General features: G+C 46.8%; 2 protein-coding genes across 7 annotated transcripts in view; both read right to left on the bottom strand.

Annotated features, from left to right (window-relative positions):
• Positions 1-540: 540 nt before the first annotated feature.
• On the bottom strand, positions 541-6380 carry asb14b (ankyrin repeat and SOCS box containing 14b). Of its 5 annotated transcripts, none has more exons than XM_014134760.2 (11): positions 6226-6380; positions 5399-5564; positions 5253-5308; positions 4701-4832; positions 4466-4624; positions 4116-4361; positions 3846-4011; positions 3408-3740; positions 1452-1653; positions 1194-1347; positions 541-1072 (listed from the first exon to the last, which is right to left on the bottom strand). In XM_014134760.2, the coding sequence occupies exons 2-11, from the start codon at positions 5515-5517 to the stop codon at positions 903-905; spliced, it is 1737 nt and encodes a 578-aa protein (XP_013990235.2). In that variant the 5' UTR covers positions 5518-5564; positions 6226-6380; the 3' UTR covers positions 541-902. The 5 variants fall into 5 exon arrangements, with proteins under 5 accessions (XP_013990235.2, XP_013990238.2, XP_013990236.2 ...); XM_014134763.2 differs by having other exon boundaries at positions 1455-1653; positions 6226-6379; XM_014134761.2 differs by having other exon boundaries at positions 6080-6362.
• A 165-nt stretch (positions 6381-6545) lies between these two features.
• dnah12 (dynein, axonemal, heavy chain 12) overlaps positions 6546-13108 on the bottom strand; it is a 39335-nt gene continuing 32772 nt past the window's right edge. Inside the window, exons 53-72 of one of the 2 annotated variants that reach the window (XM_014134758.2) lie at positions 12907-13054; positions 12462-12822; positions 12163-12355; positions 11736-11925; positions 11471-11643; positions 11203-11343; positions 10857-11015; positions 10587-10731; positions 10257-10407; positions 9907-10160; positions 9671-9811; positions 9356-9493; positions 8965-9198; positions 8558-8746; positions 7950-8053; positions 7623-7827; positions 7367-7504; positions 7138-7229; positions 6987-7054; positions 6546-6854 (exon numbers count right to left, since the gene is read on the bottom strand). In XM_014134758.2, coding sequence (XP_013990233.2) covers positions 6661-6854; positions 6987-7054; positions 7138-7229; positions 7367-7504; positions 7623-7827; positions 7950-8053; positions 8558-8746; positions 8965-9198; positions 9356-9493; positions 9671-9811; positions 9907-10160; positions 10257-10407; positions 10587-10731; positions 10857-11015; positions 11203-11343; positions 11471-11643; positions 11736-11925; positions 12163-12355; positions 12462-12822; positions 12907-13054 — 3418 coding nt within the window. In that variant the 3' untranslated portion in view covers positions 6546-6660. Of the gene's footprint in view, positions 6855-6986; positions 7055-7137; positions 7230-7366; positions 7505-7622; positions 7828-7949; positions 8054-8557; positions 8747-8964; positions 9199-9355; positions 9494-9670; positions 9812-9906; positions 10161-10256; positions 10408-10586; positions 10732-10856; positions 11029-11202; positions 11344-11470; positions 11644-11735; positions 11926-12162; positions 12356-12461; positions 12823-12906; positions 13055-13108 lie in introns of those variants that run through there. The other variant, XR_006758503.1, reaches the window with a different exon arrangement.

The following is a 13108-nucleotide window of genomic DNA, read 5'->3' as shown; positions in this document are numbered from 1 at the left end:
CGAATAACTTCCTTTGAGACCGTTATTATTCCTCAGTGTTTGAGACAGCAGCTGGCTGAACTGGTATCTGTCTGTCTACCTCGGGGGGGTTTTCCACTAAGGCCTGGCCTACTACAGAAATCTTGACAAAAGAAAATGTCAAATTAAACCGTTTCTGTCTTTAAAGTTATGATTTTATACCGTCTGTGACACATGATAACTTATTGACATAAAAAGGCATTTGTTTGAATCAGAGTAATATCCATAAATAGTATAGGCCCAATAACACCATGACCTATCCACTTTCAGTCTGACATTTGATATACAGACTGGTGGTATGACTGGGAAATGCTTATTGCGTTTTGGCTGGCCTATTTAATTGAGACCATGCATCCAGAATGACATCTGACAAATGAAAGTCTGCTATTAGAAAAAAATCTTATTTCCTCAGATTTGTATGCCTTCTCCAATGATGGCATATGATGTGTGCACAACAGGTGACATGGATTTCAATGTTAGTAGATGAAAATAGAATAATGTTTCTGAAACAATTTCTAAGACTTCTGTTCAAATGTTTAATGACAAAATACAATTATTATAGATCACAGATAAAAATAGGACATTACAGATAATCCCTAAATGTGTAATTCCTTACAAATTCAATAATTATACAAAAATATCATTTTAACCTAACAAGCTTATCCCAGTTGGTTCAGTGACCCACAATGCTCAACCTAGGAGCAACACACATTGTGCTGCCTATAACATAAAATGCATTCAGAGTAGGAAAAAAGGGAGAGAATATTGCTTGTTTGTTGATCCTCGAGTAGGAACTAAAGAGACACACACTTACAAAAGTAAACAAGGTCCAGACAAACTGATAAGGAACTGGAACTTTCTTAGAGAGTGCCATTATGTTATGATCAATCAGGGCTGCCCCTGCTGTAGATGTCGTACTCTTTGTATCGGAGGTAGTCCTTAAGCCTGGTGGGGAGAGGCATGAAGCTGATGAAGGCTGGGGATCGCAGACGCAGACGGCTCAGGCAGTCCCGGATACGCAGCCGACACAGGTGCTTCAGGCTGCGCACATTCTCTGAGGGGGCATTAGGGTCATGCTTTATTTACCTAGAATTTACTTAGATATTTGGTCAAATGGTAGTTACATAATAATTATTGTGAAAAGGAATCTGTGCAGTGCAGTTCCATTATAGTACCTTGGATATGGCATATCTCAGGCCACTGTTTCTGTGTCTTCAGGCATTCCTTGAGTTTGACACAGAGGGAGACGTGGTCTGTATAGTCTAGCATGATGCGCACTACCTGTGCCGAGATGTGTTTCAGCCACTTGACTGTTATCACCTCACAGAACTACAGACAGACAGAAAAAAAGGAGACAGAGAGAGAGTTTGTAATAACCACATTTACAATGACCACATAATGTTTGTTTTCCTTCTTAGCACTAGTTGTCTAACCACCATGTCTTTGGTGACCGAGGTCGTCCAGGGTGCGTAGTCATGGGAACTGTCTCCATAGGGACAGTCAAAGCAGCGCTGTACGTCGTATCCATGGTTGAGAAGCATCCTCAGCATGACCTCATCTTTCAGCGCATACTGCAGTGCTGATGGGAAGTGTGTTGTGTTGACACGAGAATAGTAGCTGGCGTTAGCACCATACCTGATTGATTGACAAGACCAACAAAATCCATTAGGCCTACATTAACAGTACACAGTAATCAAAAATACATACTACAGGCTAATTCCTCTCACTCACATAACATATTTTACTGTAAAGTATACTGCTCAAAAAAATAAAGGGAACACTTAAACAACACATCCTAGATCTGAATGAAAGAAATAATCTTATTAAATACTTTTTTCTTTACATAGTTGAATGTGCTGACAACAAAATCACACAAAAAGAATCAATGGAAATCCAATTTATCAACCCATGGAGGTCTGGATTTGGAGTCACACTCCAAATTAAAGTGGAAAACCACACTCAGGCTGATCCAACTTTGATGTAATGTCCTTAAAACAAGTCAAAATGAGGCTCAGTAGTGTGTGTGGCCTCCACGTGCCTGTATGACCTCCCTACAACGCCTGGGCATGCTCCTGATGAGGTGGCGGATGGTCTCCTGAAGGATCTCCTCCCAGACCTGGACTAAAGCATCCGCCAACTCCTGGACAGTCTGTGGTGCAACGTGGCGTTGGTGGATGGAGCGAGACATGATGTCCCAGATGTGGTCAATTGGATTCAGGTCTGGGGAAGGGCGGGCCAGTCCATAGCATCAATGCCTTCCTCTTGCAGGAACTGCTGACACACTCCAGCCACATGAGGTCTAGCATTGTCTTCCATTAGGAGGAACCCAGGGCCAACCGCACCAGCATATGGTCTCACAAGGGGTCTGAGGATCTCATCTCGGTACCTAATGGCAGTCAGGCTACCTCTGGCGAGCACATGGAGGGCTGTGCGGCACCCCCAAAGAAATGCCACCCCACACCATGACTGACCTACCGCCAAACCGGTCATGCTGGAGGATGTTGCAGGCAGCAAAACGTTCTCCACGGCGTCTCCAGACTCTGTCACGTGCTCAGTGTGAACCTGCTTTCATCTGTGAAGAGCACAGGGCGCCAGTGGCGAATTTGCCAATCTTGGTGTTCTCTGGCAAATGCCAAACGTCCTGCATGGTGTTGGGCTGTAAGTACAACCCCCACCTGTGGACGTCGGGCCCTCATACCACCCTCATGGAGTCTGTTTCTGACCGTTTGAGCAGACACATGCACATTTGTGGCCTGCTGGAGGTCATTTTGCAGGGCTTTGGCAGTGCTTCTCCTGCTCCTCCTTGCACAAAGGCGGAGGTAGCGGTCCTGCTGCTGGGTTGTTGCCCTCCTATGGCCTCCTCCACGTCTCCTGATGTACTGGCCTGTCTCCTGGTAGCGCCTCCATGCTCTGGACACTACGCTGACAGACACAGCAAACCTTCTTGCCACAGCTCGCATTGATGTGCCATCCTGGATGAGCTGCACTAACCTGAGCCACTTGTGTGGGTTGTAGACTCCGTCTCATGCTACCACTAGAGTGAAAGCACCGCCAGCATTCAAAAGTGACCAAAACATCAGCCAGGAAGCATAGGAACTGAGAAGTGGTCTGTGGTCCCCACCTGCAGAACCACTCCTTTATTGGGGGTGTCTTGCTAATTGCCTATAATTTCCACCTGTTGTCTATTCCATTTGCACAACAGCATGTGAAATTTATTGTCAATCAGTGTTGCTTCCTAAGTGGACAGTTTGATTTCACAGAAGTGTGATTGACTTGGAGTTACATTGTGTTGTTTAAGTGTTCCCTTTATTTTTTTGAGCAGTGTATATTGAGATTTTGAAATGCACTTTATTTTCTAAAGTTTGATTTGACTTGAGTTTGATTCCTACCTCAGCAGAGTGTTTATAAGCTCATAGTTGCCCAGCCGCAGAGCCACCTGTAGACAGTTGATAGGGTCCTGGTTGACCATGGCCTCAGCCTCCAGCAGCAGACGGGTGGACTGGACATCGTTGTTCGATACAGCAAAGTAAAGAGACGACCTGCGTTCGTCATCGTATTTATTGCGCACGCGTGGGTGCAGCATGAAGTTGGGGTCGTAGCCTGCATTGAGAAGGACCTCCAGGCACTGGGTGTGTCCCCCAGCAGCAGCAGAGTGGAGGGGACTCATACCACTCTTCTTCACTGCCTCCATCTTTGTTGCTGAGATCAACCGTTCCAACACCCTGAGGAGAGAGAGGAGAAGACCTTTCAAAATCTGTACCTCCTAACAGCAGAAAAATAAATAAATATAAAAGGGGTATATAAAGTAAAGATCTTTCTCCACTCACAAAAGATGCCCGTGGTATGCAGCACGGTGGATGGGTAGGTGCCCACTGTGGTTGGGCATGTCGGGGTCTGCGCCATAGTCCAGCAGCAGAGTGATGATGTCAGGATTACCTGATGTAACCGCCTCAAACAGCACAGAGCCCTCTGTCTGAGACTGCACGCTGGCTCCTGACAGAGTGACAGAGAGCGAGAGAAAAGTATATAGAGAGAGGAGAGACAGAAAGTGAATCACTCCATATGGTCCAAACACACACACACACAGACACACACACCTTGCTGTAGCAGGACCTCCACTACGTTAAGGTGCCCTGTCTCTGCAGCCAGTGCCAGTGGGGTCAGCTTGTCAACATCCCTTGCGTTTGGGTCGGCCCCGGACTGCAGTAGCAGGTTAACAAAATTGTCCAGACCCAGGAGGGATGCCTCATGGAGGGCAGTCCGCTCCAGATCTCCTGTTTGGTCCACCTTGGCATTGCAGCGAAGCAGGAGCGAGGCACAATCATATTGGTCATTTACTATAGCTGTAGGAAATAGGTGACAGAGCAGGAAGAATAGCAGAAGGTTAAAGTTGTGCTCCATAAACAAAAATCTAAATCTACAAAAATCTAAGATATATTTTGAATACCTGCCACGAGTGGAGATTCCTCGTCATCGTTCTGGAGGTCTGGACAGCATCCGTTCTGAAGCAGGAACGTAGCGTTTTCCCTCAGGCCACACACTACAGCCAGGAAGAGAGGTGTCTCTCCTTTCAGAGTCCGGCACTGCTCTGCACCCTGGGGGGAAGCTGGACACATGGACCTGTATATTACTACCTAGATTTGACCAGGAAAGTCCCTTGAGATATGTCTCTAAACCAGTACCTGAGAAGATGATCTCCAGTATACTTTTCTTCTCCTGCACTGCGGCCTCATGTAACGGGATCCATCCTCTGTCGTCTACTCTGGACATGGCTCCTGGTTGCTCAGCTAGCCTTATTAGGGCCTCCTCATTACCTAACAGAACAGGAAGACAGGTACGGGGTAAATCTCAATAGTCTGACATGGCTACCTCTCCTGTCCTTTTCATTCGGTTGAACTGATGTGTGAGAACTGGACAGGTGAAAGACATTTTCACTTTCTGAAATGAGATGAGGCAAGTAAAGGAATTATATTTAGACTATTGAGATGCAGCCGAAGACCAGAACTGTTATTCATCGCTGGGCCCTCCAGTATCCTGCACTGGAACAGCGCCAAAGTCAATAGACTAGCTGTAACCTCTATGGCAGTGCTGTCATATCCCTCCATCTTATTCCACCTCTGACTCAACTCCACACACACCATACAGGGGCCAGACAATCTATGAGACCGGAAAAGAGATGATCGCACATAGCAGAAGTCATTAAGGAGTTAAGATAAGGAAAAAGCCATGCTCACCTTCCTTTATCACTGTAAAGATCTCATCAGGATGACCTTCAGGGCCTGCAGGATCACTGGGTGAAATATATGTATAAACACGGAATCACTTGGATATTCCACAGCTAACCCATGTGGTATACATTTTGCCATTTGAGAGCTCTTACTTAGGGAGTGAGCCTTTGTGCTTGTTGTATTTCAGAAGGCTCTGTTCAATCATGTACTGTGTGACCTCGTCCTCTTCTGGTTGGTCAAAAACATATCCTGCCTCTGTCTCTGAGTTCATCTGTCACTCCAGGAAGGGTCAACTCACCAGGAAACTACTAACTTGAGCTGGGGAGACATTATGTTAAGAACCTTCATTCTCATTCTCTGTTCAACTACTGTTATTTTAAATGGGCAACATATTAACTACCAGGGCAGGGACCATACACATGACCAGCCAGCAGCCTCAAATACCAACGGGACCTCGGCAGACATTTCATAGACAACAGTACAACTGGAGAGCATTGCAGCCATGTTGCACACTGTAATTTCTGTGAGTTTGTGCTGACTATCATTTCACATACATAGAAAACAAGATAATACATTGATACATTACAGTATATTTACATGCTTAATGGTTGTGTTCTGCTTGAAATAGCTGGCCCAGTTCTCTGCAATGGCATAACTTTGATAATGACAGTATAGTATAATAAAGGCTAAACAAGGCATGGGTTGGTGCATTATATGTGTGGCTGTAGTGTTGGGTATTGAACATTGAAAACTACATCAGCCTTTATAGGGAATTGTGGATAAAACCTTCAGGATTAAAAAAGCTATTATTCAACAGTTATCAAGCCACTTACTGTAAGTTGAGCATGCAATGGCCACTCCAAGTTCAACAATTACATGGCACCATATCACACCATTTCAGATGAACAATGGCATTCAGGCACCACACCATTCCATCCTTAAACCTCCCAGAGGATTATGTATTTTGTTTTCTGTTTACCTTCAGTCAACAGGCTGTTTCTCCGATGGCCTCACAATCTTCAGTGGGTCAATCACACTAAGCTTCCAAAGCATGTCTATGTATATCTCCCCAGCTATTTATGTCTGATCACGGGACCTTCCCACCCTGCACCTGGCTCTGACCCATTGAGCACACTGCAGCTCAACTGATTGACACAAACACACGCATGCCCACACACACGCACCTCCCAGTGGCCATAGGCAGGTATCACATACTGTAGGTCTGCTATGGTCCTAATCAGGTGTTGTGTGTATGTATTCCCACTCTACAGACCTAAACAAAACCAACAGCCACACAAGTTACATCAAATAATTTTTTATATGGTTAAAGTGAATAGAGAATCCACCAGGGAGCGAAGTCTCGGCGTAATGACATAAAGTTAAATAGCGTGTCCTTCCCTACTCCTCAGTGTCCTCAGTCATCCAGCTGGCAGAGCATGGCCACGCCTCTCTTGATCCAGTGCTGAGGGCGCTTGCTGGTGGGCAGCATCATGGTGATGACAAAGTTGGTAGAGTGGCCTGTGGTGGACAGGGTGCCCTTCCTCTCGCTGGTCTTATACAGCGGACACACATACAGGGTCTGGGGAAGATCACTGCCTTTCTTCTCCGCTGGAGAGAGAGAGAGAGAGAGAGAGAGAGAGAGAGAGAATATAACAGAGGGAAGTCAGAGAGAGAGAGAGAGAATAACAGAGGGGAGTCAGAGAGGAAGAGAAGTGCATAGAGAATGAGAGACAAACTTACTTGGTTTGATCCAGATGATGGGGACTGTATCAAAAAGAACCTTGGGATGCTGCTCAGCCAGGACTCCACTGTGAGTGGGAGAGATCAGTTTCAGTTCACTGCACTCTCTGGTATCATTTAAAGAATAGCCTTGTTTGAGAGAGTCTTCTACCTATTCTTGTCCCAGCGAGCGCCGTCCAGAAACAGACCGTGGATGTAGACCCCGTCCTCAGGAGAGGAGTTGGAGGTGTCGATGGGAAGAACCTGTTACCAATGAGAGGGAAGGAAAAGACTAATCAAAACAGACAAACAAGAGGAAGAGGGGCATTTTTAAGTAATAACTTGTTTACAACAATGCCTCCAAAAAACAAAGTCTCTTCTAATTCAGCTGTTTGCGTGACCTGGAAGTGGAAGCAGAGCAGGTCGATGGGGATGGAGTATTTCCTGGCGTAGTTCTGCATGGCCCCAGTCAGGAAGGCCTGGGTGAAGAAGAACCCAGACAGCCAGAAGACATGGGGCTTGTTGCTCTCATACCAGTCCTGCAGGGGGGCAAAGAGAACACATTAGTAAACAAAACCAAAGTATTTCCTCTTCATGAGAAAACGGAATACATGTCGATGATGGATTTAAAAACAATACTGAGGCTAATGGACTGACCTGCAGGAACTTGAGCTTGGCAAGGAAGTCTGTGATGTAGCTGCCCAGGGGTTTGAGGCTGGGGTAGGAGCGTTTAGCCCACTTCTCTGGCAGCTTGCCCACCATCAGGCTGCCTGACAGGGCCTCCAGCTCAGCATCCATCACCACCAGGCCCTTGATGGCCTTCAGCAGGTTCTGCAGGCTCACACGGATCGTAACTGCCAACCTGGAAGACAAGACAGTGATATGATCCTATTGTGGGTTTTGGTCATTTACATTAAGATCTACATCGGAATTGATTTGTTTTTCTGAGGTGTGTTTTTTGGGGTGTGTGATGAGATGACATACGTGTTGTAGCGCTCCATCTCCTGCACCAGTACAGTGTTCATGCTCTCTTCATACAGAACAGGGTACTTCAACAGAGCAGCCTCGATGTCAAAGTTAGCTGGAAGCTACAAGAAACAGGCAACAAGTGACCTAACTGACAACCTGCTCTGATTCTCAGTACCTTAGCACACATGCACTCACTCATGCACACACCCATACATATACAGTATATTCATGCTACACATACACACACATCACAACTGCTGCTACAACACTCTTGTTATACTGCTCTGTTTATACACTGCCCCCTCCCCTTCACCAATACACGTGGAAATATTGGGCTATAAATTGTGCATTCCTGTATTATACTTTTGCTAAAATGTTTATTCTATTCTACTGAGTCATTTACTTTATGTTTGTATTCTTTTATTTTATTATTTCTTATTGTTGTTGCATTGTCTAGAAGGAACCTGCAAATAAGCATTTCGTTGGACGATGTATACCATGCATATCCCGTTCATACAACTAATAAAACTTGAAACAAACTTAAAATCTTTGATTCGGATGACAAATATATCGGGGGGAAAAGGCAGTACATTTCAGCAGTACAAGGACTGGTTTGGCTTTACCTTGGTGAGGATGTCATTGGCTATGTCGAAGAGGGTGTTGTCTCCCCCGGAGCTGGCTCCTCCTTTGGCCCCTCCTCCCTGGGTGAGGAGCAGGGAGTCAAACAGCTGCTTGGTCTGCTGCAGGTCCTTGGAGATGTCCACGTTCTCATGCATCCCAAACACTTCCGGGTGCTGGAGGAACGGAAGGTTCTGAAGACATCAACACAAGATGGAAAACATGATGGAATGCATGAATGTGAGCCATGCGGCGTCCTGCAAGGTTCCATTCTGGGTCCAATTCTCTTCACTTTGAACATGGTAATGTTATCAGACAGAATGGTATTGATTCTGATAGCTATACTGGCAACACACAGCTGTACACCTGATGAATTAATGTCTCATTCCTTCCCTGTCTAACTCCTGCTCACCCGTATGAACTCGATGTAGTCCTCGTAGTTGGACTTTGGCGGGGCATAATACTTTCCGCTGGGGGAGAAGGTGTAGCGGGGGTTCTCGATGATGTCCTTGTTGTAGAAGTCAGCCAGGATGGTCATCAGGAGCCTCCTGTCCCAATCGTCAGTCACACGGCCCCCATAGTTACACTCCCCTGTCAGATAGGTGATGGCCTCCATCGGCACCTGATCGTACTCCCGAACAAACAGCTGGAGGAGGAGGAACACAAACAACAGGGTGAGAGAGGGGAACCACACAATCTGCAATCACATATATTTATATTCAACAACCACATTAAGACCACAGTCTTTTAAAAATGACAATCTCTCTCAAATACTCCAGTCCTGAGTTGATGTGTATTACTACCTGTAGTTGTCTGATACTGATGCGTAGATCAGACTCATTGAACCCATAGGGGATGTTCCAGCCCAGAGGACCAAACTTCTTCCTCTCCTGTACCAGAGCGTGGAAGAAGCAAACGCTATACAGCAGCTTCTCCCACACCTAGAAACAACCAGAGGAACAATCAGCGCAGCGTTTGTGTGTGTGTAATAAAATAAATAATAATAATAATAATATTTGTTATGTATAGGTGGCCCCGGGAATCAAAAACACTATCCTGGCATTACTCTACCAACTGAGCTACAGAGGACTATGTGTGTGAACCATGTCACCACTCACCAGTTCTTTGTCCGTGCAGGCGTTGAAGAAGTCCTGGTCTGAGATGGGGTCTGACAGGTAGGACTGCAGCAGGTTGAGCCTGAGACCTGTGGGCGGCTCGTTGGTCATCTTCACCCCATTCTGCAGGATGGTCACTGGGAACTGACACAGGGAAGAGGGTTATGAATCCACATCATGGATGCCGGTCATCCTATTGTATACTGGTTGACCAGGCTGGATGCAGTTTTGTACCCTACCTTGGGCGAGGGGTAGCTGGTGAGCCACAGTCGGAAGTCTGGGTGGCAGGTCTCTGGGCTAAAGTCCTCACAGATCTTCTCCAGGGTGGACATCCAGGAGACGGCCAAGTGGCAGTTCTGCAGGCACACCCAGGTGCCCTCTTTCATGGCCGAGCGGATCATCTTGGCAGCGATGGGGCCCTGGCCCTGGCCCAGGGAGATGGACTGGAACTTGGTGCCGCCCATGTTCTTGTCGTTGGCAAACTTCAGCAAGCCTGGAAGAGAGGGGCGGGGCGGAGCCATTTTCCGTATCAAACAAAAGCAGTAGCAGGTTTTAGGTCTGTGTATGAGATCAGTCGGGTACTACTTACTGGCCATGGGGTCAGCTCCAGGAGATAGCACAAACACCAGAGGGATGGTGGAGTTGGAGTCTGTGTAGCTCTTACTCAGGTCAAAGGGAGGCGGCTCCACAAACTTCTTCCCAAGTTTGTCAGTCACATAGTTTGTGATGGCCGGCACAATCTGGAAACATAAGGAGTAGCATACAACAGTAAGCATACATGCAAACATATGATATGTCCGCACACACACACCTATATCTACATTCAGCATCCTCTGTATTGATTTTCGAGTGTCCTCTTTGCATTGACTTTAGGTGGATAGCAAAAGTAAATAGGGATTGGCTTATTTCTCTCTCTAACCTTGTCTGGCCTGAGACAGCGGTAAATGATCATCTTCTGCAGGTCATTGAGGCAGTCACACCAGGGCTTAGGCAGATTGGTGTTATAGGGCTCTTTGCTATCATAGATGACCAAGAACTTATCTGGGATCTTGATGAAGCTCTCCCTATGAGAATCACAGAGAAGGGCCACATATTCCATATTTGAGTATTAGCAGAAACAAAATACTGAATAAATCTCTAATCCCCCAAAACAAAAAGAGGCAAGCTCAGCAGTTTGTCTATGTCATACTTGAGTCCCTGGAGGTTGGGCAGGTGGCTGGCCCGGCAGATCTCGTCCCAGCTTTTGTCCTGCAGCCAGTGGGGGTCTGGGTTGGGGACGTTGTTCTGCAGACCCACCCCTCCAGTCAGCAGGAACATAAAGTCACCATATTCTATTTCCTTCTTCGCTCTGAGAAACCCCCCTCCGAAAAACAGACACTTGTCAGACACAAACAATCACGTTTATCCCACCTTATCTTAAATAGCATGTTTAAAGACAATTTTATTTGAACAAATATATGACTTCACTCATTTCACAAAAATCCATCTTAAATGTTTGACCTAGTACTGATCCTCAGTGTGTGGTATGGACTTACAGGAGGAGGTTGGAGCAGAGGAGGAATGAGAAGAGCAGTTTGTCCTTCTCAAACAGGGAGCGACACACGTTACAGTACAGGTTGAAGGTGAAGTGGTCGATGAGGTACCTCAGCCTTTTCTCCAGGATCTTGGACTTGTTACTGAAACACAGATGCCATGTGTTACCTCGGACACAAAGGAGCTTCGTTCTAACTGTACATCATATTCATTAACCAGTGACTCATGAGGTCTAAACCCTTGTTATCTGTGTAGGAGCATGTTTCTCACCTGTCCTGTATGGAGTTGATGTAGAGGTTGACGAACCAGCTGAGGGAGTACTGGTACATGGGGTCTATGTTGGCCAGGTCAGCGATGCTGAAGAACAGGATGGAGGAGTGCTTGGCGATGGCTCTGTAGCCCTCCCTAGACTCTGCTATCTTGACCTCTGTCTTCTCAGCAATCTGTGGGTTGGGAGATGGGGTAGAAGTTAGACCATCTCATTCTAATTGGCTTTCAACACATTTTGACTGAGTTCTTCGAGTGTGGTCCAGACCTGCTGTTTCTTGGAGATCTCGTTGGACATGATCTTGGCTGAGTCGAGGACCTGGATGGCGCTCTCATCCTCCAGGATGTTCCCCTCGGATGACAGTGTCTCCAGGATCTTGTCCTCGATCTCCTTCAGGACCTTCTTATTGGATGCAGACTGCAGAATCAGGGCGTTCCGCTCCTCCTCCAACTCCGGCCTGCAGAGAGAGACATGATGAGGTCAGGGGTTAGTCGTTTAGATTTATATCTTCATCATATACAGTCACAGTACGATTGGTCATAAACAGATCAATGCTTTTTGTGCAGTCTGTGCTGTATCTGGTAGACAGGTTAAGAGTTTATGTTATAACTTCATTACTGGAAAATGATCCACTATAAATAACAATAGATCTGCACAGCATAGCGAGTAGTGTAGTGTGTGTTGCTACACACACCTCTCCTTGGCGACCACAATGCCCAGCAGCTGGTCCTCAAGGCCCTCAGGGGTGATCATGAAGTTGAGCAGAGACACCTTGGTGGCCAGCTCCGGAAGGTAGTGGGGGTTCCGCAGCTTAGTTGTAATGTAGAACCGGAAGTCACATGAGTATTCGATTACACTCTCCCCCAGCCGGATACAGTCCATGCCCCCTGGATGACACAAACAAATAGTCTGTGATCAAATGACACCAGTATGTGATGATAAATCTTTGCACATGATATGATGTTCATCAGAGCGTGCCGTCCTGTTCGGTACCTTGTTTAAAGGTCTGTTTGAGCAGCAGGGGCTCCAGCGACGGGTCCAGCTCCTCCCCTACGTTCTCCAGCAGCAGAGGGGTCCCGAACTGGATGCAGTTCTCCAGGGTTCTCATGTAGTCTCCGTCCGTCAGCTTGATCACGCTCAGGTTGTTGTCCTTCTCAGAGTTCTTCACCCACTTGTTGGCCTGGCCCTGGGGGTCGATCATCAGGGGCCACCGGCGGGAGTTGCTGACGATGACCCCGTTGTCTATGGAGAAGCTGTCAGTGGGCAGGCCTGAGATGTTCCACGCCCGGATCTTTATGGGGTCTCCCAGGGTCTTACTCAGGGAGAAATCATCTGATGACGGAATGTTCTTAGACTGGAGGGTAGGAATAAATAACGAGATTAAGATTGGTGACAATAAATTGGTGTTGAGCTGAGGTGCTGCTGTATGTGCCTGTACCTTGCAGAGCTTGGTCCATATCTTGGCACAGTTCTGTCTGAAGGCAGCAGTGAAGGCTCCAAGGTAGGCGATGACGCCAGCTGAGATGAGCACGTCACCGGTCAGGTTATCATAGGTGTTCTGAAGGTCATCTGCTGCTTTGGACCACCTGTAGAGGGAAAGCACACACAGTACCTCAGGACGAAGCAAAGACCTCAGGTAC

The sequence above is a fragment of the Salmo salar genome, chromosome ssa13 (assembly GCF_905237065.1).
Source record: "Salmo salar chromosome ssa13, Ssal_v3.1, whole genome shotgun sequence".
In the NCBI taxonomy this organism is placed as follows: Eukaryota; Metazoa; Chordata; class Actinopteri; order Salmoniformes; family Salmonidae; genus Salmo; species Salmo salar.
This window is presented reverse-complemented; position numbering and strand designations above follow the sequence as displayed.

Bases quoted from the DNA above. Each gene is read 5' to 3' on its own strand.
- asb14b (XM_014134760.2), bottom strand. From the start codon at position 5,517: ATGAACTCAGAGACAGAGGCAGGATATGTTTTTGACCAACCAGAAGAG. The intron at 5,309-5,398 runs GTAAGAGCTCTC...TATTTCACCCAG, and splicing joins CACAAAGGCTCACTCCCTAA to TGATCCTGCAGGCCCTGAAG. The intron at 4,362-4,465 runs GTATTCAAAATA...TATTTCCTACAG, and splicing joins GGAATCTCCACTCGTGGCAG to CTATAGTAAATGACCAATAT.